At 50.9% G+C, this 21,944-nt stretch overlaps 16 protein-coding genes and 1 non-coding gene across 17 annotated transcripts; 11 read left to right on the plus strand and 6 right to left on the minus strand.

Annotated features, from left to right (window-relative positions):
* Positions 1 to 4: 4 nt before the first annotated feature.
* GL50803_008001 (Ribosomal protein L15) lies at positions 5 to 619 on the plus strand (the record flags this gene model as incomplete). Its single annotated transcript, XM_001708675.1, has 1 exon — positions 5 to 619. One exon carries the CDS (start codon positions 5 to 7, stop codon positions 617 to 619), a length of 615 nt encoding a protein of 204 aa, XP_001708727.1.
* A 35-nt stretch (positions 620 to 654) lies between these two features.
* GL50803_0014606 (Translation initiation factor 6) lies at positions 655 to 1,395 on the minus strand (the record flags this gene model as incomplete). The annotated part of the gene is made up of 1 exon (XM_001708673.1): positions 655 to 1,395. The coding sequence occupies one exon, from the start codon at positions 1,393 to 1,395 to the stop codon at positions 655 to 657; it is 741 nt and encodes a 246-aa protein (XP_001708725.1).
* Positions 1,396 to 1,520: 125 nt separating this feature from the next.
* Positions 1,521 to 2,174, plus strand: GL50803_007999 (Ribosomal protein S3; the record flags this gene model as incomplete). The annotated part of the gene is made up of 1 exon (XM_001708672.1): positions 1,521 to 2,174. The coding sequence occupies one exon, from the start codon at positions 1,521 to 1,523 to the stop codon at positions 2,172 to 2,174; it is 654 nt and encodes a 217-aa protein (XP_001708724.1).
* Positions 2,175 to 2,589: 415 nt separating this feature from the next.
* On the minus strand, positions 2,590 to 3,192 carry GL50803_00117472 (VSP; the record flags this gene model as incomplete). The annotated part of the gene is made up of 1 exon (XM_001708670.1): positions 2,590 to 3,192. One exon carries the CDS (start codon positions 3,190 to 3,192, stop codon positions 2,590 to 2,592), a length of 603 nt encoding a protein of 200 aa, XP_001708722.1.
* A 1,049-nt stretch (positions 3,193 to 4,241) lies between these two features.
* Positions 4,242 to 5,099, plus strand: GL50803_00101534 (Kinase, NEK; the record flags this gene model as incomplete). The annotated part of the gene is made up of 1 exon (XM_001708668.1): positions 4,242 to 5,099. One exon carries the CDS (start codon positions 4,242 to 4,244, stop codon positions 5,097 to 5,099), a length of 858 nt encoding a protein of 285 aa, XP_001708720.1.
* Positions 5,100 to 6,293: 1,194 nt separating this feature from the next.
* GL50803_00117473 (VSP) lies at positions 6,294 to 6,896 on the plus strand (the record flags this gene model as incomplete). The annotated part of the gene is made up of 1 exon (XM_001708665.1): positions 6,294 to 6,896. One exon carries the CDS (start codon positions 6,294 to 6,296, stop codon positions 6,894 to 6,896), a length of 603 nt encoding a protein of 200 aa, XP_001708717.1.
* Positions 6,897 to 7,207: 311 nt separating this feature from the next.
* On the plus strand, positions 7,208 to 7,280 carry GL50803_00t0013. The gene has a single exon. It is a non-coding gene; the product is annotated as a tRNA-Ala (tRNA).
* An 8-nt stretch (positions 7,281 to 7,288) lies between these two features.
* GL50803_0014696 (uncharacterized protein) lies at positions 7,289 to 8,230 on the plus strand (the record flags this gene model as incomplete). The annotated part of the gene is made up of 1 exon (XM_001708663.1): positions 7,289 to 8,230. The coding sequence occupies one exon, from the start codon at positions 7,289 to 7,291 to the stop codon at positions 8,228 to 8,230; it is 942 nt and encodes a 313-aa protein (XP_001708715.1).
* A 49-nt stretch (positions 8,231 to 8,279) lies between these two features.
* On the plus strand, positions 8,280 to 8,507 carry GL50803_008394 (Rdx family protein; the record flags this gene model as incomplete). The annotated part of the gene is made up of 1 exon (XM_001708662.2): positions 8,280 to 8,507. The coding sequence occupies one exon, from the start codon at positions 8,280 to 8,282 to the stop codon at positions 8,505 to 8,507; it is 228 nt and encodes a 75-aa protein (XP_001708714.2).
* Positions 8,508 to 8,560: 53 nt separating this feature from the next.
* Positions 8,561 to 10,600, plus strand: GL50803_0014694 (uncharacterized protein; the record flags this gene model as incomplete). Its single annotated transcript, XM_001708661.1, has 1 exon — positions 8,561 to 10,600. The coding sequence occupies one exon, from the start codon at positions 8,561 to 8,563 to the stop codon at positions 10,598 to 10,600; it is 2,040 nt and encodes a 679-aa protein (XP_001708713.1).
* GL50803_0040793 (uncharacterized protein) lies at positions 10,597 to 11,883 on the minus strand (the record flags this gene model as incomplete). The annotated part of the gene is made up of 1 exon (XM_038046096.1): positions 10,597 to 11,883. One exon carries the CDS (start codon positions 11,881 to 11,883, stop codon positions 10,597 to 10,599), a length of 1,287 nt encoding a protein of 428 aa, XP_037901741.1.
* An 11-nt stretch (positions 11,884 to 11,894) lies between these two features.
* On the plus strand, positions 11,895 to 13,400 carry GL50803_008389 (P60 katanin; the record flags this gene model as incomplete). The annotated part of the gene is made up of 1 exon (XM_001708660.1): positions 11,895 to 13,400. The coding sequence occupies one exon, from the start codon at positions 11,895 to 11,897 to the stop codon at positions 13,398 to 13,400; it is 1,506 nt and encodes a 501-aa protein (XP_001708712.1).
* Positions 13,401 to 13,408: 8 nt separating this feature from the next.
* On the minus strand, positions 13,409 to 14,815 carry GL50803_008388 (Ankyrin repeat protein 1; the record flags this gene model as incomplete). The annotated part of the gene is made up of 1 exon (XM_001708658.2): positions 13,409 to 14,815. The coding sequence occupies one exon, from the start codon at positions 14,813 to 14,815 to the stop codon at positions 13,409 to 13,411; it is 1,407 nt and encodes a 468-aa protein (XP_001708710.2).
* Positions 14,816 to 14,975: 160 nt separating this feature from the next.
* On the plus strand, positions 14,976 to 15,251 carry GL50803_0028514 (uncharacterized protein; the record flags this gene model as incomplete). The annotated part of the gene is made up of 1 exon (XM_038046021.1): positions 14,976 to 15,251. The coding sequence occupies one exon, from the start codon at positions 14,976 to 14,978 to the stop codon at positions 15,249 to 15,251; it is 276 nt and encodes a 91-aa protein (XP_037901742.1).
* A 169-nt stretch (positions 15,252 to 15,420) lies between these two features.
* Positions 15,421 to 20,151, plus strand: GL50803_0023185 (Hypothetical protein, similar to SMC2; the record flags this gene model as incomplete). Its single annotated transcript, XM_001708657.1, has 1 exon — positions 15,421 to 20,151. The coding sequence occupies one exon, from the start codon at positions 15,421 to 15,423 to the stop codon at positions 20,149 to 20,151; it is 4,731 nt and encodes a 1,576-aa protein (XP_001708709.1).
* Positions 20,148 to 20,873, minus strand: GL50803_0010025 (uncharacterized protein; the record flags this gene model as incomplete). Its single annotated transcript, XM_001708656.1, has 1 exon — positions 20,148 to 20,873. The coding sequence occupies one exon, from the start codon at positions 20,871 to 20,873 to the stop codon at positions 20,148 to 20,150; it is 726 nt and encodes a 241-aa protein (XP_001708708.1).
* Positions 20,874 to 20,895: 22 nt separating this feature from the next.
* Positions 20,896 to 21,888, minus strand: GL50803_0015097 (Alpha-14 giardin; the record flags this gene model as incomplete). Its single annotated transcript, XM_001708654.2, has 1 exon — positions 20,896 to 21,888. One exon carries the CDS (start codon positions 21,886 to 21,888, stop codon positions 20,896 to 20,898), a length of 993 nt encoding a protein of 330 aa, XP_001708706.2.
* Between the last annotated feature and the right edge of the window lie 56 nt (positions 21,889 to 21,944).

Here is a 21,944-nt window from a genome sequence, read left to right on the forward strand (position 1 = left end):
TTCGATGGGTGCCTACAAGTACGTTCAGGAGCTCTGGCGCAAGAAGCAATCCGAGGCCCTCCACTACCTCTTCCGTCTCCGCACATGGGAGTACCGCCAGCTGAACGCGATCAAGCGCTGCAGCCACCCGACTCGCCCTGAGAAGGCTCGCCGTCTGGGCTACAAGGCCAAGCGGGGCTATGTTGTCTATCGTGTGCGTGTGCGCCGCGGCGGACGTAAACGCCAATGCGTCCACGGCATCTCGTATGGTAAGCCGAGGAACATTGGTATCGTCGGCCTGAAGCCTAGCCGCTCGCTACGCGCGCTTGCCGAGCAAAAGGTCGGGCGTCGTCTTCCGTCTCTCCGCGTCTTGAATTCCTACTGGGTTGCCCAGGACGGGTCCTACAAGTGGTACGAGGTCATTCTCATCGATCCGTTCCACCCGTGGATCCGCAACGATCCAAAGATTAATTGGATCTGCAACCCGGTCATGAAGCGCCGCGAGTGTCGCGGTCTCACCTCTGCCGGTCGCAAGGCCCGCGGTCTCCACAACAAGGGTATCGGTGCGATGAAGCTGAGGCCGTCGAAGAGAGCCGCGTGGAAGCGCAACCACACCCGCTCCCTCCGCCGCTACAGATAGCCTTGCTGCTGCGAGTAAACATCCCGTCATTTACACTAGAGGAAGTTCTCCACGAGAGCTTGGTGCATGTCGGCCAGGATGTTCTTCGATGTGAGCTGTCTGATCTTGAAGATAGACTCTATCACTGAGATCTCTGTCGCCGACGTGTCCCTGCCAACAAACCCACACCAGTCATTAACCACAACACCAGAGCCTATGGTCGGCGAGCCCCGGTTGACGGTCCCGGCGCAGACGGGGACTGTTAGCAGCGACGCCAGCTCGTCCTGCTCTTGCCGGCTTGTCATAGGATGGACGAGGCACCCACTATTATTAAATTTGGAGTACGTCCCTACAAGGGCCTGCCCTGCGATGGTTTGTCGGAAAACCTCAACTCCGAGGACGTCTGAGATAATCTCCTCTGTCTCTCTGTCCAAGTCAGGATGAATCAGCGCTACGTGGTCGTTGCATGCTATCACATTTCCAAGAGCCGAGAGCCTCTCGTCGACGCGCTGAACGATAATATCATCTGGAAGGCTATTCCGTATGTGAAGCATCTCCTGGTCCTGAACATTGTTAGGAAGGAGCAGCCCCTTTCGGTTCCCAACAGTGGTGCGCCCGACGACGATGCTTGAATTGATTGTTGTGCGAATGACCGGCAGACCGTGAGGAACGAGGATAGACTCTATGGCCGAGTAGTAGTTCATGGCCCCTGACGGCGCGACAAGCGCATACCTATTTGTGAGAAGGGTGAAGACGCCGATGTCGCTGGAGGACTCGTACGTGACACGATGGGTCATCAATTATTATTCCTAAGAAAAATAGACATGGAAACTATAAGTTCATGCGCAATACTCAGAAAAATAAAAAAATGTTTTCATTTTGAAATGAGATTGCTTCCTTATTTTGGCCGGACCGCGACAGCATGCCCAGGATCGTTAGGCGCGACGAGGAGAACGTCTACTACTCGAAGTATCTCAACGACTGCATCATGGAGGCAGAACTTCACGAGTTCTTTTCGCGTGAGCTGGTCGACGCCGGCTATGCCTCCTGCTCTCTCTGTCGTACCATCGACTCGATCTGCGTGATAATCCAGTGTGCCGAGCCAGAGGTGGTTATGGGCGACAACCACTACCGTCTTCATAAGATCGAGTATCTCCTCGCTGGCAGGTTCATGTGCGATCCCAAGAACTTCAACATTTGGGTCGACAAGATAATTAAGCGCGGGCTTAGCGCCGAGATCATGGTTGATAACCTTCGTGCAAAGCTCGAGGAGGCGATGCCGATCCGCAGAGCAGCCTACTCAATCATCAGAACCGCGATGCGTGCCGGGGCTGCAGGCTGCGAGGTCATTGTTGCCGGTAAGCTCCGCGCTCAGCGTGCCCGTGCAAACAAGTTTAAAGAGGGCTGCTTGATCTCGACGGGCCACCCGAAGCGTATCTTCCTGGCAGAGGCGACGCGCCACATAAAGATGAGGCAGGGTGTTATTGGCGTCAAGGTCCGCATCTATAACCCGAACATCCGTGGTGCGGTCATGCCGGATAAGATTGAGATAGGAGCGTTCTCCCGCCAAAAGTAAATACGCTCCCACAACGCTTTCCCTTCTGCGTCAAAGTGTGGTTGCGGCCTCGTCTCTCCCATAGTATCACGGTTCGTGATGCGTGGCCATACAATCGTACACAGATCCAGTATCTTCTCGCCTAGCAGCTTGTTTGTAGGATGATACCGGAGAACCGCCCGGCGGGTCTCTTCCTCAATACTCTCGTCAGGATACCTCTGGGCCAGCACTAGGCGCGGGCCACGCGGAGAGACTCGGGGAACCGGACGAGAGGCGCCCTGCGTCGGACTGGGGCAGCGGGTGAGCGGGGGCCAGGGCCGCGAGGGATTGCTTCCGGGCCTCTGCCTCACGCCGACCCTCGCCGCCTGCTCAGATATCTGCACGGAGCCGCGTGGAGCAGCTGGAAACGCATTTACTACCTAAGTCACATCTAAGTCTACGCTTTGCCTCTACAGAGGAACCACCAGCAGAGGAAGCCGACGAGGCCCCCGACGACGATGACAGCGGCCACAGCGATGCCAGCGATGGCGCCAGTGGAGAGGCCGCTCTTGTTGGCGCTAGAAGGCACGCACTTTTTATCATCACCTAGAACAAATCCATCGTTACACTCTGTGCACGTGCCGTCGGGACATGATTTGCAGTTAGGAAGATCGCAGCCAGCAGGCGCGTCCGCGCAGGTGTTCGGAGCCGATCCGTCGCCGTACGGGCAGTTATCGTAGCACCCGCCCTTGTAGAGCTTCTGCGTCTGGGTACACGCCGTGCAGGTTCCATCTGTGCTTCCCGACCCAGGCGTGCACATGTTTGCCTGGGCCTGCTGCGTGCAGGCGCCGTTGACCGGGACATACCCGCTCTTGCATTTGGAGCAGTACGTTTTGCCATTGATCGTCACGTCGCACTTGCCGGCGGCGCAGTTTGTCGCGCCGGGGTCTGCGGCGTCGCACGGCGTTGGGGCAGAGACCGCTGCTTTTGCTTCTTCTACTACTTGGACCGCCTGGGCTAATTGCAGAATAAAGCTCACAAAAAGAAGCTTACTCAACATTGATTCTGTGGCTATGTATTGGTATTTGTAAAAAGACTTGCTGTGTGAACTATCAACTAGATTGTCAGTTGATAAAGCTGATGCAAACGCGGACTCATAGGAGAAAGAATCCTCCTAGCTTACAAAGTGCTAAGCAATGCGTACTAGATAATAACAGCTGAATAAGAATAGAACATTCAAGTGCCTCGGTATGAAAACTGAAAGTGAACTGAACTTTGATTACACGGAGAGCCACTTGCTGTTATGCTGGAGCTTTACCAGTGCAGAATCATGTAATCGAACGCACATTTAGGTAGTAGACGCATCCACATGCTGCGTCGCACAAAAAGGCCTTATAGGCTGCCCAGTGGACCCACGCTCGTTGTCTTAGTGGTCGGAACAAAGTTTGGGGATGTTACGGCTGGGTTATCGCTTGCGGGCATGGTTTAGTAATCCCACGAGTAAATTTTCGCTTAATTCCTAGCCAGACCGGACGAGAGTTGGTCATGGATAGCATAACGAGAGAGTCCTCTCCAGTGATATATTCAAAGTCTGGGCATTCCTCGGCCGCTCCATGAGGATATGCTCTGTCTGGATATCCATGCCGATCTGCCTTGAATTCAAGCCTTCTCGCAGGCTCTCTGCTCTACCCGTGGCGCCTCTCCTTGGTCTTCCTTCGTGGCTGGTGAGGCTCCGGTCGCTGTCCTTTTTTAGATGCCCCGTCTGTCAGGAGCTGCCATCGGGCTCTCCACTGGCTGGGCCCTCGGTGTCCGGTCAGCTGTGGCTCGGGCAGTGCTCCTACAGTCGTAGTCACCTGGGTCCCGGTGGGTCCGGCTGGTGGGGAGGCAGGGGTATGGGGCGGTGGGGGCCGGTCAGCAGGCATCGGCGAGAGGCGGCCTGACTGCGCATGCAGATGCGAGTGTTGGATGGGACGCCATGGGCTGGATGAAGCAGCCCCGTGCAAGGGCCAAAGCCCTGCCTGCAGAGTCATGCTCTAAGACAGTCATTTTAAAACAAAAACAATAAGGAGACACACTTAAAACGGCCGTTCCCAAAATAATAAATCCACGATGCGCGCTGCTCCGCCTGGGGCTGCACCAACAGCTCCTAGGGTGTCTGAGTTTACCTTCGAGCAGCTTCGTGGACTACTGGGTAACGTGCTGGGCAGAGGTGCCATGGGTACAGTCTACGCTCTCAGGGGCTATCAGGGCCTCGCCGTGAAGGAGATCCGGCTCGACAGCCTGAACGAGAAGGCTATCGACGCCCTCATGCTTGAACTAGATGTTCTCCCTGGCCTTCACCACCCAGGGGTTCTCAGATACCACCAAGTGATCAAAGGCAACGACCTCGTCTACATCGTCATGGATCGCCACAGCAGGACTCTTAATGACCTCGTTATCGAGTGCAAGCAGGGGGACAGACCTATCTCTGTTACTATGATCCTCTCAAGTGTGAGGCAGCTCGTCGCCGCCCTCGCCTACCTCCACAGCGTCAGCGGAGTGGGTGCCGACGGCCACCCCTACCAGGGCCTCGTCCACCGCGACCTCAAGCCTGCCAACGTCCTCATCAGTAAAAAGGGAAAGCGCTTCATCATCGCCGACTTCGGCCTCTGCAAGGACGCCCTGAGATGCGGGAGCACCTATGCAGGGACGCCACTATACATGGCCCCCGAGACCCTTATCCGCAACAAGACCAGTCCCGCCTCCGACGTGTGGAGCCTCGGGGTCATCCTCTACGAGCTTACTACTCTGAGGAGACCGGACTTCTTGGGGGGCAAGGAGCCAGCAGAGGTCTTCATCGATGGGTGGAGGCCGGACCTGAGCGGTGTCACTGATGGCTTCATAAAGAGTGTTCTGGAGCGGATATTCGTGCTGGAGCCAGAGAGGAGGCCGACGGCCAGGGAGCTGTGCGAGATGCTCAGACAGTAAACAGCGACCTGTCCTCTCTGCCACAGCTTTTATGATAGCGGCCTCCCATGGCCACGCAGACCGTGTCAAGGTGCTCCTAGAGAAGGAAGGGAGGATGCAGGATAGCTATGGACAGACAGCCCTCATGGTCTGAGGGCGAGGATGAATGTAGGCAGCAGGCAGAGGCTCCCCTCTACTCCTGCAAAGGGACGACCAGGAGCCCAGTGTGATCGTCGGTGCCTGGCTTATATCTCGTGCAGCGCGGGCTGGAGATCAGACACAATCACCCTAGCAAACAGAGTAGGGATCACTCACCACTCCGCTGGCCCACCGGACCCAGGGGCGCATACAACCATCACCAACCTCAGCCCTCACCGCCCCATACCCCTGCCTCCCCACCAGCCGGACCCACCGGGACCCAGGTGACTACGACTGTAGGAGCACTGCCCGAGCCACAGCTGACCGGACACCGAGGGCCCAGCCAGTGGAGAGCCCGATGGCAGCTCCTGACAGACGGGGCATCTAAAAAAGGACAGCGACCGGAGCCTCACCAGCCACGAAGGAAGACCAAGGAGAGGCGCCACGGGTAGAGCAGAGAGCCTGCGAGAAGGCTTGAATTCAAGGCAGATCGGCATGGATATCCAGACAGAGCATATCCTCATGGAGCGGCCGAGGAATGCCCAGACTTTGAATATATCACTGGAGAGGACTCTCTCGTTATGCTATCCATGACCAACTCTCGTCCGGTCTGGCTAGGAATTAAGCGAAAATTTACTCGTGGGATTACTAAACCATGCCCGCAAGCGATAACCCAGCCGTAACATCCCCAAACTTTGTTCCGACCACTAAGACAACGAGCGTGGGTCCACTGGGCAGCCTATAAGGCCTTTTTGTGCGACGCAGCATGTGGATGCGTCTACTACCTAAATGTGCGTTCGATTACATGATTCTGCACTGGTAAAGCTCCAGCATAACAGCAAGTGGCTCTCCGTGTAATCAAAGTTCAGTTCACTTTCAGTTTTCATACCGAGGCACTTGAATGTTCTATTCTTATTCAGCTGTTATTATCTAGTACGCATTGCTTAGCACTTTGTAAGCTAGGAGGATTCTTTCTCCTATGAGTCCGCGTTTGCATCAGCTTTATCAACTGACAATCTAGTTGATAGTTCACACAGCAAGTCTTTTTACAAATACCAATACATAGCCACAGAATCAATGTTGAGTAAGCTTCTTTTTGTGAGCTTTATTCTGCAATTAGCCCAGGCGGTCCAAGTAGTAGAAGAAGCAAAAGCAGCGGTCTCTGCCCCAACGCCGTGCGACGCCGCAGACCCCGGCGCGACAAACTGCGCCGCCGGCAAGTGCGACGTGACGATCAATGGCAAAACGTACTGCTCCAAATGCAAGAGCGGGTATGTCCCGGTCAACGGCGCCTGCACGCAGCAGGCCCAGGCAAACATGTGCACGCCTGGGTCGGGAAGCACAGATGGAACCTGCACGGCGTGTACCCAGACGCAGAAGCTCTACAAGGGCGGGTGCTACGATAACTGCCCGTACGGCGACGGATCGGCTCCGAACACCTGCGCGGACGCGCCTGCTGGCTGCGATCTTCCTAACTGCAAATCATGTCCCGACGGCACGTGCACAGAGTGTAACGATGGATTTGTTCTAGGTGATGATAAAAAGTGCGTGCCTTCTAGCGCCAACAAGAGCGGCCTCTCCACTGGCGCCATCGCTGGCATCGCTGTGGCCGCTGTCATCGTCGTCGGGGGCCTCGTCGGCTTCCTCTGCTGGTGGTTCCTCTGTAGAGGCAAAGCGTAGACTTAGATGTGACTTAGGTAGTAAATGCGTTTCCAGCTGCTCCACGCGGCTCCGTGCAGATATCTGAGCAGGCGGCGAGGGTCGGCGTGAGGCAGAGGCCCGGAAGCAATCCCTCGCGGCCCTGGCCCCCGCTCACCCGCTGCCCCAGTCCGACGCAGGGCGCCTCTCGTCCGGTTCCCCGAGTCTCTCCGCGTGGCCCGCGCTGCGCCGTGCATCCCGGCGGCGCTGGGCCGTCCAAGAGTCCCCGTGACACTTTTGCATCCATCCATCGTAGAATTTTATGCGCGACTGTAGCTGTTTAGTCCCTGCGCGGGCGGTTAGCTCAGTTGGTAGAGCGCGTGCTTCGCAAGCACGAGGCCGGGGGTTCGACTCCCCCATCGTCCACTTTTCAAATGTCTGCGACGACGACGCTCTTCGAGGGCGATCTCCACTTCGCCCTTGCTCCAGACCTCGAGGCTCCAGAGTCGTGCGTCTACGCCGTGCAGGTTGGGGACCCCCGCCTTATCTCCATTATTCGGCCTCGGACCACAAATCTTCGCTCCGTCATTGATCCGCGAAGCATTGAGTTGACTGAGAATCCCATCGTCCTAGAGTTTCTCACAAATAAGGAACGAGAACCCTACACTGTTCGTGGGAAACAAGCTGCGCTAACAGGCGATATGATACAAGCCCCAGCTTTCGGGCTCGAAACCACAAAGCAACACGTCCTTTCTTTCGTTTTGACAGATTGTACGACAAATATCCGATTCAATGTCATCTCCAGGCCTGAAAGCACCCTCCGCGGACTGTGCCTCAGTGTACCAAACAACTTCCTTGACAGTCTTCGGGCACAAGAACGACAAGAGTCCGGTTCACTCCACATCTTATCGGGCAACGCGGTATGGTTGATGCGCTTACTCAAGGCGAGTTGTGAAAGCGATGGGCGTAGAGATAAACCTGACGAGGATGTTCTCACGTCGGATAGAGGTGCACTCTCTCAAATGCTCTTCACAAGTCTCCAGACCACTAGGAATGTAATCTCAACAACTAAGAGTTGGACGCAATCGGACAATGTTGACAACGAAGAGAGTAAAAGCTCTTCTACGAAAAAGGATGAGGAAAGCGTGCTTAGCATAGACGAATCCAAAGAAGCTAGCGATGATGATGTTGATGACACAGAGAACAGAAAGGAGCAGAGGCAGCAACGTCAACGCGAAAAAAAGCGCGGGGCCCTTCAGGGAAATGACGAAGAAAGCGACAACAGCGACCCTCTAGATGGTGATGGCGTCTCGGCATCCTCCAGGCAGACCACGCGGCCAACTTATGAGGGGTATCCCAGTCGACAGCGGTTATAATTATACATAGAGTTATGAATATAACTACAAAATGCGTAATAAATTTGAAATGAAGCTTCACTTTGTCATGTGCTTGCAGTGCGGTTCCAGGCCGAGGTACGACGGGATGCGCCAGTACTTCAAGCAGAAGAACGTGGACGCGGAATTTTCGTTCGAGGCGGGCCCCGATGGCTCCTTTGAGGTGTCGATGGACGGCACCCAGATTTACAGCAAGTTAGAGACAGGCAAGTACCCGACCCCTCCTGAGCTTCTTGCTATCATTGAGTCCAAGAAGTAGCTCCTCAAGTGTTTGAGTAAATTGATCCCGTTTAAATTTTCTATCTCTTCCAAATGGCCGAATTGCACTTCTCGGCTCAGGCACGTCCCGAGAGTGGTCTAGAGTCAACAACCGAGTCAGAAGGGGACACAAATACCAATACAGAGGAAAAATTGACCAAAACGCCAGGGCGCGGAGTTGACCTCCTTGAGCCATTTCAAGTCAAAGCAACAGCTGACCTGAATATCTTTGAGTCAGATGACGAGAGCCAGGAGCAGCCGAAGGCCTGTGTGCCTAGCAACGGCGCCTCTGGAGGTAATACAAACGAGGCCGTCAAAGGTGCGCAAAACGGTAATCCTCCGGACGAGAGGCAGCGGCGCGCACACGGATTACACATTGACATAAAGGCATGTCTCAAGACTCTGTGTCACGGCAGAGTGCCGATACAATACGTCTCTGATGGCACAGAGGCATCCGATTGCGCAACACACCTGTTAGTTTCGTACAAGTCAGTGCGCAATCTCACCCCTCAGCAACACTGGCATACCTTTTCAAGAAATGAAGACTGTGCGCTGAGTGCAACACCAGAGATTGGTCTAGGCCTTGCCGCAGCTTGTAAAGAGGGGAAAAAAGCATTCGATGAAACGCAAGACAAGTCTGCCAATAAACAAGAGAATGACTTCATGCTTCACTTTGCATCAGCTGAAGCCGTCATTCCTCATCCATCCCCACGCACAGAAGTCGCTGACAACAGTGACGTGGATCGACATCCAGGTATAACAGGGAACCAGGAGCTTCTGGTTCCTGCGGTAGCTCATTTTATTTCGCATCCAGGTCAAGGTATTGATAAGATGCCTAGCATGCAGAATCTTACCAGCTACGCGTACTGTGCACAAATGGTCGATGGCGTGCCACTTCCCCCGCCTCTAGAGAACGCTTGGTATTTTCGATTCACCAGCGCTGGGGACCTTAAGACACCAATGGACTATGCCATAGACAAGCTGGCTCTACGAACCTGCTCCTATACCTACTCTGCCATGTGCGGTACTAAATCGCTGTTGTTCAACTACTATGTAGCCGGTGATACCAGCTATGACCCTGTGCTCATCATCCCAGACTTCTATCAAACCCCTCTCTGTGTCGCACCTCTCATCAACCTGCTAGTCCGAAAAAAGAAGTGTGTGTACATACTAGACATTTCCACAATAGCTACTCGCCTCATGACGCATGAAATTATTGTTTGTTACACAGAGTTTATACTCAATGTTTGTCTTCATTTTAGAACCGCGGGAAGAAGGCGATCCAGCACGGTCGGGATGGGCATACAGGAGACGGCGAGAAAGATCAGCCTCATCGGCCAAGGATCCGGTGCAAACGTTGCCCTCAAGCTTGCAATCGCGGTCACGATACTTAGTGATGGCTTGGACACCCTTTACACCTATGACTTCGCCAGGCTAGTAACTGCCCGGCTTATGCGCGATGGTATGAGTAGCGTCAATCTTACGACGATGCTATCTATCCGGTCTGTTATTCTTTGCAATCCGCATATGCCCACCTTTGAGACCGTTCTGAAAAATAAAAACGCCCTCATGAGCAAATTAATCAAGCAACCAAGAACCGTTAATTCTAACCGATCAGCCCTACTCTATGCCCTTGGATATGATACGGGGATGGTTGCAAGCAGTAAGATGCCAATCGGGGCATTTCCCAATCCTAGCGTGTCAACCAGCCAAACGCCGGCGTCAATAAAGCCAAACTACTTAAGTTTCTGCCCGCAAGAGCTTCTTGACTTTTATAAGACGCAAATAACCACCTATAACAAGGCGATGTTCCTTTCGATGTCTATCTTGGGGAAAATAGGTGCACCTGTGGAGGACGAAGATGGCCCTGCTCTCAGCGTATTTGAGATGTACACAAGCTTGACTCCTCTGCATCGGAGCAGCTTTCCACTGAATATTTTCCTGGGCAGTGACTATAACCTCTTTAGCGGAGAGGATCTGAACCTGCTCTCATCTCTTGGGGATGATAACACCACTGTCTTGCTGCGGACCGTACCAGGATGTGGTGTAGACATGCTCAATACATGCAAGGACATTCTATGCCACATGCTTTAGTTAACTTGACTCGGGGCTATCGTCACCCTTATAGCGTGCCCCCACACTACGAGTTCTGGGGCTTCCACTAATATGTTAACTGCACTATCGAAGCCTGCCAACTCTGCACTGGTATCCATGCTCTTTACGTCTATGCATAGTTTCAACGAAGCAGTGTATGTCTGTGTGTTAGACATTGCATAACCAAAGGCGGTAATAGACAGCGGTGAATCTACTAGAAAGTGTTTAGTAAATCTATCATAGAACTCCTCCTTTGTCATGAAGTGCGGTATGTTTTCGCAGTAAACCGTGCTAGTGGGTGGCTCCCCGGCGGCTCTAGCGAAGGACGGCAGAAGTAGTTTATTTGAATCGGCACGTGTGATTGCAGAAACTACAGTTGGTGTGTATCTAAATCTATTAAAGGACTCTTGAAAGTGAGATACAGCATAGCATGGCTGTGTAAAGGGGAGCTGACCAGACGCTGGAAAGCTGCAAAGGGAAAGATCCAACTTAAGTGCCTCACTCTTACACGAGGCCATTGCCGAATGAATTGCCCTTCGCAATATCTTGATTAGCTTCTTTCGTCTTCTGGAGCAAAGTAAGCTGCTTTTAACGGGTATTGCCGTGATAAACCTGGCCATACTTCTTGCTAGGCTAGAGCAGCACAAGGATGGTTGAATGGCGGCCAGTAGCTCCCCAATGTACAACAATCTATCACCACTAACAATCCTGTACCTGAGGAAGAGTTTTGAAGCTGAAAGAAGCATCAAAATCCATGCTTTTGATTGATCCCCCGAGACTGTGCCGGAGAGCTTATCTGAGGGTGGCTGCATATCTAGATAGCAAGCTAGAAGCTTATCAACCAGAAGCGCGGTTCGTTGCGGTGCGTGCAGGTGAGCGTCTTGCAATTCTATGAGAAAATAACGGATCAATTGCTTAAAACAGTCGCTTTTGGGATCTATGTATACTATGGGAGATGATAGGTACCTGTCTGCTGCCTCTAAACACTCCTCCAGTATCTTGCTGTCAAAGTAGGCTGATTGCTTCATCCTGCTCGTCAAGATCTCCAATCCCTGGACAAAGTGAAGTGTGTTGCAGTCTGTTCGAGGTGCGCTTGCAGTAAAGTCTACCACAAGGCACAGCGAAAGGCCTTGGAGATACTGAGCTGTGGTTGTGTTAGATGCCTTCAACATTGCATTGCATAATAAGCTGATAGCAGATAAGAAGAATCTCCCGCCCTGAAGCCTAGCCATATTGACCATTGTGTGGCTAAGGTTCGTACCTTGCCAGAGCTGCGGGCCCATAAACGATAAAAATGAATAATACCTATCAGGGCGTACAGCTGCAACTTGAGAATGCACGCTCTCTTGTGGCCATGAAAATGGAGCAAATAGGTCTAGGGATATATACTGATATTATAGTTCGGGTTTCAGAGGCCCTTGAGCAGGCTGAAAAAGGTGACCCAGATCTCTCCAATCTTTTGCTTTTAGCGAAATATGAACTCGTTGATCAAGTAAGAAAAAATCCACAGTACTTCTACTTCATAGAAGCGCTAGGAGAGCTTATTCATGATCAGGCTGTATCACTAGGTCCAATTCAAATTGTACAATCTTCTGCACCTATTTCATCAAAGCCGCCACCAGTAAGATCTTCCAGGCCTATGCCTCATCGAAAGGGGATGCGTAAGCATTCATCCTTGCAGGCATCCAAGGCGGGCTCTTCAAAGACCGATGGCCCTCGCCCACCAGATGTCAGGCAAAAAGCACCTATACCGAGCACGCGAGCAAAAAATCACATGCCTCTGCGACAGCAATCTGTTGCACCGGCTTCTACACCTACGTTGAAGACACCAGACCGGCGATTTGACGCACTTTCGGCTACCAGTTTGGGGCTTTCACAGGAACACTTCAGTAAGATGGCCTCGACACGAGTATGTTTACTTGCTGCCAACCGAATTCGCGTTGCTGGCATGAACGGAGTTAAGCGAGAGCTGAGGAGAGTGATAGAATACCCTATTAAGATCCCAAAAATCTTCCGCCACAACGTCTGGCCCACAACAGGGCTACTTCTTTACGGACCAGCAGGTACTGGCAAAACCTTAATAGCATCATCCGTGGCTACCCAAGCAGGGTACAACTTCTTCAATGTGGCTATCTCTGATATCGTAAGCAAGTGGAAGGGAGAGGCCGTACTATGTGTTCGTGCACTCTATACGATTGCACGGGCATGCGCACCAAGTGTGGTATTCATAGATGAGATCGATGCTCTTGTGTGTGGCGATAGTAGGACAACCGATGAGACCTCTGTTCAGATACGAACAGAACTTCAGACCCAACTGGATGGGTTTCAGCACAAGATATCCGACTCCATAGAAGGTGATTTGTCTTTCAATCCAGAATCCCTGGTTATTACTATTGGAGCCACAAATTTCCCGTGGAAGCTAGATGGTCCTATTCTTCGAAGATTTACCAACCGGGTATACATTGGTTTGCCCGATGAAGCAACCGTTAAAGAGCTACTAACTATGTGTGTTGACTTTGATCGTCAAGATCCAGACGTAACGATTGACTGGCTTATACCCAGATTGGCTGGCTTCAGTAGCGCTGAAATTAGTGCCATTGCCAGCCGTGCCCAGCTATTGTCATATGAAGAAGCGTTTTCAGAGGTAGCATCTACCATAGAGCTAGTCGAGAATAATCAAACAATAGTGTTAAAAAACATACTAACCACTCAAAAGCACTGGGACCTAGTCATATCAGACACCAAGCGAGTGGTCTCTCTAAATGACATTAAGAGGTATGAAGACTGGCAGGCTGAATAGTAGCATCTTCAATGAAGTGTGGTGGTGTTCTCAGTGACAGATTCGTCAATTACGTCGGTGGCGTCTGTGAGGTCTGTTCCATGGGTGTCCATCGCATGGTGACGCCGATTCATTCTGCTCATCTTGCTGTTATAATTGTATACGCTATCGTTGGCAAAAGTCTGCATGTTAGTACTTTCCTTCTGGAACACCACGTCGTTTCGTGTGCAGCTGCCGAGCATGCTCTCCACAGTTCCGCTCTGGCTTACATATTCATCAACAGTAAGCTCGAGTAGCTCCTCAACGCTCTTACTGAGAAACCCGGAGATCAGCCGCCGTTTTCTCTGCATCTCTTCCAAAGTATCGCTATTATACAGTGAAAATGTATGTGCTTCTATGGAGGAAAGAGTGTCGTTAAGGGTTTGCTCATCTCTCAGCCTCCTGAGAGCTTGTTGTTTGCAGTACAGTATCCAGGCTCCCCGGGGAATATTCGACTCTAATACCTTCGTAGGGAAGAGAGCGGGGTCATAGGGGTCTCCAGACGCTTCCATGGGAGCATGCTCTGTGTTACCGCCAAGCATGTCCATTTGCAGATCTTGAAGATAATCGTTAACCAGCTTAAACTCCACCATTTTGATCCCTTTGGAGAGTTGGGTCTGCAGCCGTGTGTTGCGCTCTTTTGTGCTGATAACCGCATTAACGGTTTCATACTCATCGTCATCCAGATATTCAATGGGCTGTTTGCTGTCTTGCTGGGAGATCTGATCGTCTGTCTGTAGCTGCACGGCAGGTTGGATCATCGTTAGGCTTGGTGATACCACAGGGGTATACGTCGCCACAGGCTCTGCTTGAAGCGTCACAGCCACAAACTTTCCGCTTAATTGCCACTTGTTCTCGTGGGAGTTGAGAAGATCAATTGCATAGGTGTCTTGTGTGGCATTAGCGATGTCTCGAGCCTGAGTCAGTTCGTCGAGTGAGATATATAGTAAGTTATTCTCTTGGAGAAAGAAGCGCACCATATCATAGCACTTGAGGAAGATTGCTAGAGCAAGTGGTCTGAGCCCTCGGTAGGTATCGGTGAAGAGATGGGGCAAGAGAAGTTTCACGCATTCGGGCTTGTTAAACTCTATAGCGTAGTAGAGGGCACTCTTCTGGTCTCCCGTTTTTATCAGGTACTCATAAGGTAAAAGAAGCTCCACGACTTCTGGGTGGCCAGCGCTTGCGGCGTACATCAGGGCAGTCTGGTACTGCATATCGTGCATCCCGTGCTCTTTATTCAAGAGTATCTTCACGACAGAAATGCGATTGTGAGAAGATGCGAGCATGAGCGCTGTTCGACCATAGCAGTCAGATGTGCTCACATATGTAGAAGAAAGGGTCTGGATAGTTTTGGCGTCCCCCTTAATGGCGGCTTCGAACCATTGAGAGGTTAGCATTTTTTTGTAGTTTGATGTTTTGCAGGATTTATTTACGACCACGATTTGTGCTACAGATCCACTGCAATGCACATAGGCTCGCATGCTCCTCTGCTTGATCTCCCCATGCAGTTTTATATAAGCAACGTTGCACTGTGTGACTCCAAAAACAAAGTTTGTGATGCATCCATCTACAGAGTGCACGATATTAGGAGGTTGGTGTGATATTCCAGTTAAGAACTTAGAACGGAGGATTCTCAGAGCCCTTAAGCACTATCTAAAAGAACACAAACAACCGGGGGTAAAGAAGGTTTTTGCGTGCAGCTCAAAGTGTGTTTGCGGACAACTGATACGCGTACTTTATGCATCATCCAATGGGACCTGCCATCAGGCTGTCATTCACGATGATATTGATCGGCTTTATGTAAGATCTATTGAGGAGCATAGTCCTGCATGAATTATCCTGCAGACACACTGATTGGGTGGAGCCCTCCACAAGCGTTTCCTATAGCCTCCTTCTTTGCTGTATACCCACTTCTGCTGCCATGCCAGCAGAAGCCCTAGTAAACTCTGGTAAACATAGCTTATAAAATTCTCACTGTCCGCTGATCTAGAAAGCCCTTATAATGTACATACAGGAGATAATCCTCGATGGATTCAAGTCCTATGCCACCCAAACGCGCATCGGACCCTTTGATCCATCGTTTACTGCGATAACCGGGCTGAATGGAACGGGGAAGTCCAATGTCCTGGACGCTATTTGCTTTGTTCTAGGCATTTCATCCTTGTCGAGAATACGAGTCACTAGCCTTACGGAGCTTATTTACAAGCAGGGACAGGCGGGGATTACAAAGGCAAGTGCCACCCTCGTCCTAAACAACGAGGATCCAGCACAATCTCCGCCTGGATACGAGTCATATCCAGTCCTGGAAATATCACGACAGATCTTCAAGAACGGTACCACAAAGTACTTGCTTAACGGAACGGTCTCTAAGCTGAGGGTAATCAAGCATCTATTTAGGTCTGCAGGACTCAACGTCGACAATCCAACCTTCCTAGTCTTGCAGGGAAGAATTACTACAATTCTTTCGATGAAGCCCATGGAGCTGCTGGGGCTCATTGAGGAGTGCGCAGGAACTACCATATATGACAATAACAGAAGCGAAGCAGTCAAGATTTTCTCCGCAAAGGAGTCTAAGTTGCAAGAGGTTTCAGACACGCTATCTTTAGATATCTTTCCACGACTACAAAAGTTAGATTCGGAGAGGCAAGCAGCTGTGGAGCTGGGAAGGTTAGAAAGCGCCATGAAGACCATGGGACTTCTTGCAGACGCACATAAACTGCATGCTATGGCTGTCCAGTTTTTATCCATTTGCCAAGCAAAGCGGGCACAGCAGGCACATATTCAAGAAATTGTTCAAGAGAGCAAGATGATTGAGGAGCACACACGGGAGCTCGTGGAAGCTATACGAGCTCTTGACATCGAGGCACAGGGATTTGAGGCAAACACACAACTTGAAAGGCTGACTTCAGAATATAGCGGCGCAAAATCTGAAATGGAAGTGCTTGCAGAGCGTGTACGCGCCATGCAATCGCAGAAAGTTACGCTGCGGAAGGTCATCTGTGACACTGAAGGCTCATATAAAGCAATCAAAGAGAAAATCTCCAGATTTCAGCAAGATCTTAAAAAGGTGGACAATGACCCCAAGGTGCGGTGCCTTGCCGAAAAACTCGACCAAATCTTGACAGAGCAAAAGCTTACTGAGGCGCGGCTCATGCTAACCACTAGCGGCAGCCTCTTGAAAGCTAATGTCAAGAAGGATTTCTTGAGAATATCTGTCCCCCTCACTATAGATGACGGTCTCGCTTCACCAGGTCCTGCCCTAGTGGAGTTCCAGAGTGGCATCCGGTCGCTCCTTTCTTCTTGTCCTCATCCAAGCAATTCTATGGATATTTATAGCACTCTTTGGGCAAAGATGCCACAGATTCTTCACAGCGAGGGTCATGTCATGCTGGAGCGCTTTATTGGAGACTCTGCCGATTGGGTGTTTTCCCTACGAGGAGCAGATGCACTCACTCCATCAGAAATCCTTTCTAACCTTTCGCTTCTCTTCTCCAAGATATCTGTGGACATAGAGTCTCCGTTGGGTGCTTTTGTTTCTACGCACGCAAAGATTGCATTTTCATCTACAAATGGCTTGAAGGTAGCGGCCGAAACAGACGAGGCCAATGCAGGGACGTTGGGACAAAAGATTCAGGGGCTCTTCGGGCATCTAGGAAAATTATTGGCGCAAATTACGGAGCTTTCTGCTCTCTTTGTCTCCATTGGGCACCCCGAAGCTGCGCAACATGGACCAGCGGTCCTGCAGCCCAAGCAAACTGAACTATACACCCTAATAGTCAATCCGAAGACAGGCTTCATGGATACAGACCAGTTTCAGGCCATGGACACTCTGAAGGATGAATTAACTAAACTGTTGCAGATGGACCACCAAGCTCTATTCTCAGAGATGAACAATACTGCTGGTGTCCTGTTTGGCATGCTTTGTGCCCACATACTACAGGGTCACGATATGAGTATGAAGGCGCTTAACCTGTCTTCTCTTCGGTACATAGACATGTTGGAGGGGTCAATTCGGCCCTTGCGGCTACTAGCAATCAAGTTTTTTGACACTCTTGCCCAGCGAGTAACAGCATTTGCATCACGTGTGGATACAGCACTTATGGATGTGTCTCCTAATGCATGCCTCGCCACGGTATTGAAAGCATGTTCAGCCAATGCCTCCTTTTCTGCTGTTGCATATATGATTGCATCTCTTCCTTTGGATACCAGACTAGCATATGACCTCATAGGTCCGACCTTGGGATTCTTTACCATAAACACAAAGCGAATAGAAGAGTATTGCCAGGAGACCTGTGGATTCGTTGATGAGCGCCGCTATTGTCAGGTCATACGCATCTTAGAAATGGTCGCTTTGCCAAAGTTATTTCATGTCGTCTTTACTTCAGCGGAGAAGGCCATGAAGTTCATAAGAAGTAAGGCCGTCTGCACAGAACGAATCACCGCCGTTCCTCTTGATAAGATTAGCAGGAAAGGAATACGAAACTGCCGCGATGTGCAGGACGCTCTTGTTAAAGAGAGGGCGTTCTTCCTTACTGATTTCGTTAGCAGCATTAACTCCACGGTCTCTGATTATGTCTTTGGAAAAGCTGTACTATGTGAGAGTACAGCCTCAGCACGTCGGATCGCATATTCCTCATCCCTCGGGTTCAAGTGCATAACACTTGACGGAGATGTCGTGAGTCCAAGCGGAAATGTCTCCGGAGGAAGCCGGAGTTTCAATTTATCCAGTCCAGCCAGTGTATTTAGTGCTGCGGATACATACCGGCGGAACGGGGGTGCTCAGGTCCTCCTGACCCCGGTGAAGGGAACAGAAGCGGAATTCGTTGACAATACTGCTAGCAGCCTTTACTATGAATTCGTCAAGATGGAGGCGCCGACTTCCAGCCAAGCAAGAAACATACATGTTGCAGTGAGCAAGGTTGTTGATGCTGCCAAGTTGTCTCTGTACGCTGCTCACAAGTGCGAAGATGAAATATTATCGCTCATAGCTGCATACAATCTTCAGCACTTTCAAGCAAGACTACCATTGTCTGTATCCAATGTGTTTTCGGAAGAGAGAGTGACGCACATCTCCATTCCGTGCCAGCTCGCTGCTCTGCTGGAACTTCAAGAGGACCACAAGAAGTGTGATGCATCTATACTGAAAATAGCCGAATCCACAGGAAAGGTTATCTTATTAGATAGGCTAATGGCTGAAATGAAAACGCTGGTATCTGATATGAACGAGACTGAAAATCCAGCCAGTCTAAAGGATAAGTTGAAGTCTTGCACCAAGCAAGCTGCTCTGTTGGAGGCTCAGCTATCGGAACTCACAGACCAGCATAACAAGAAGGCTCTTGAAGAAGGCCTCGTAATCAGCGAGGAGGAAGAGCGGTCCCTCCAGGTGATAATAATAGAGAACACAAAAGAACTAAAGGATATAGAAGATGCGCTAAGTGCCGCAACCAAGAGCTTAGATAAACACACTGAGCGAGTGGAGGCAGCACATATGCGATTTAAAGAACAGAGCAAGCACTTGGAGGGCCTTATAGACGACAAGCTAAGCAAGGAAGCTGAGTACAAGACGTTGCAGGGTCGCTTGAAGGAGATTGACAAACAGATTAGCACAGAAACAGAGACACTCGATGCGCTAAAGGAAACCTCTCTAAGGATGTGCCGAGAACACGAGTCCTTAATTAGTAGACTAGATGCCGCTCTCGGCTCTATCTGTACTTTATTGTCCACTGGAACAAACTACTTGCAGTGCATCACAGAGCTCCAGAACTACGGCACTGTGCAGATAGATATGTCAGAGGGACCAAGACACGCAACAAGCAAAGGCCACAAGGGACACAAAGGTCAAAAGAGGGGAGAGGGTGACGGAGATCTTGCTTTTTTGCAGCCAAAACTACTCCAGGCCTTAAATGAGTTGCAAAGTGGCCACGATTCTGCGCAATCTAGAGCAAGGTATGATGAATTAACAAACTTAATAGCGAACTGTGCGATTATTATGGAGACTGTGGCCGCAAGAATGCAATCTCTGAACAACCAAGATAACGGTAGCGATCCTGTGCAGTTCCTCTTGGCTAATCCTGACGCCTTCGAGGAGCTACAAGCAAAGCTGAAGACTGTGCACTCTAAACTCGTACTCAGCGCAGGGGTGTCGGCAGGGGCACAGGGCACCTATGAGGAGCTGCGGAGTAATGCTATGGAGCTCCAGAGATTAAGAGACAAAATTCTGAACGACAAGGAGAAGATCCTGGCGTTCATCTCTCAAATAGATGACAAGAAGATGGATGCCCTAAGAGCATCATATGAGAGGATCAATAGCGATCTCAACAAGGTCTTTGCTGTACTCCTGCCAGGATCCCAAGCAAACCTCAAGACAGTGGACCCCAACGACCTCTCTAAGGGGGTGTTTTTTGATGTGAAACTGGGTACAACCAGCACCACGATCTCCTGCCTGTCTGGCGGACAGAGGAGTCTCCTTGCGCTAAGCCTGATATTCTCCCTGCTCTTGTACAAGCCCTGCCCACTGTACATTCTAGATGAAATAGACGCTGCACTGGACCTCAACCATACGCATAACATAGGCGTCCTTATTAAGAGGAGCTTCCCACAGAGCCAGTTTGTCATTGTGTCTCTTAAGGACGGACTCTTCTCTAATGCTAACGTGCTTTTGAAGACAAAGTTTGTTGGAGGGTCGAGCGCTATCGACAGATATGTGCGAAATAATGAGAGCACTAGCACCTAATTATACACCTGCTCGGCAAAGTATTTGGCCAGCTTTCTAGACGTTTCTTGTTGCGAGCGAAGCACTGCGTCTCGTGAGTCTTGTAGCCCTTGTAAACCGTCTGCAAAATGCTTCGCGGTCTGCACCTCGTCTGAAATGATCGGTGCACGCCTGCCTATGGTTGTCGGAAGGTACCTACGGTGCACTCCATCAACAAGCTCCTTCGTGCACTCCATGCGTATCTTCTCTTCTTCTGCCAGGAGGTATCTAAGATTGAGCATTCTCTTTTCTTCTATCTCGACTATTTCTGGCAATTGGGCCTTGTAGGGAGTGTATTTATTGCACGTGTCCAGCAGGTGCTTGTTTGCATCTATGAGAGCGGCAGTTTCTTGCTGGATGCGTATCCGTGCATTCTGAAGAAGCTCCTCTGGAGTTAACGGCGCCAGCTTATCTATTTTGAAATATGCATGACCTTCCGGTTGCTGACTGTGCTGTGGAGCCTGTTTCCCCACCTGCTTGCGTATGTAAAGGGAGGGTGTAAACTGCGCAGTGTCTTTGGAACTATGCACATTGCCCTCTGCACTTGTAGGAGGATCTACGGTCCCTATTCTAAGGCCCTGAATTGGCTCCTCACGAGGCATCCGTGGGCGTAACGCAACCCCAAGAGAGTACGATCTGGTGGACAGCCCCACTGGAGCTCCTTGACTCCCTTGAGCCTCCTTGGTCGCCCGTTCAACTTGCATTTTGGTAGAATTATTTACACGACTACAACTCGAGAGTCATCGGCCTGTGCTGCTCGCTTCCCTGGTAGTCATCCATCGAAAGCAGCGGGACGGTAACCGGTTCCCAAAGGAGTTTAATCGCATCACCATAGACGCCCTTGAGCTCGGTCGCGCATCGCTCGTCAAACGCTTGCCCATACACCTTTTTATAGTAGTACTTACACCCTTTGCACTCGCGGAAGTGCATGGCGGTGATTCTATTGAGCCTATTGGAGTCGCTTCCGGAGCCTGCAAAGGCCACGTTCATAGAGAATGCTGCCGCACAGCACGGATCGTATAGGAAGTCGTGAGCTAGCTTGAAGGCGTACTCGTCCAAGCCTTGAAACTCATCCTCCACACCTGCTCTGAGGCTGTCGCCGTTGTACTTTGCTGAGTACATCTTATGCAACTGTCTGAAGTCTGCACGTGTGTATGTTGCGAAGATTCTGATCCAGGTGCTGACCTCGTCTTTCTTTACCCCCTTTGTCTCGATCGCCTTTCTAACAAGGACCAGATCCTCCTCGAGCTCGTGTGTATCGCGGGGGATGCGGTCGCCTGTCGCAACAGCATTGATGAGCTTCGCCCACATATACTTGTCCCCGCAGTCCTTACGGACCACATCGCCCAGGGAATCATTGTAGAGCTGATAATAGAGCTGCCTTATTTCGCGGACCTCGTGGGTCTCTATCGTCAGAAGGACGTCTACGAGGCACTTCTCATCTGTTCCTGCACCCTTGGTGGCCCCCCTGATTAGCTCGCAGAGTAACTGGGCCCGGGGCTTGTAGAGCATTAGCACGAGGCTTTCAAAGTCCTTTGACAGATGCTTTTTCAAGAAGGCGTCGAGGAACGTCCCGGTGATGGCCTGGAACGTTCGCTGCATATTCCTCAGCTGGTTCGGAGGGTAGCTTCTCGCGATCTCTATCAGATCCAGCCGCTTGCTCTCGTCCTGACATGCCTCCACAACCTTCTGCACAACCGCTGTGACGCCTGTGGACATCTGGTAATTTTTATTTGCCATTTTACTCTGAAATGTCACAAAAACTTCTGTAACGA

This window comes from Giardia intestinalis, chromosome 2 (genome assembly GCF_000002435.2).
Source record: "Giardia intestinalis strain WB C6 chromosome 2, whole genome shotgun sequence".
Classification (NCBI taxonomy): Eukaryota; Fornicata; order Diplomonadida; family Hexamitidae; genus Giardia; species Giardia duodenalis.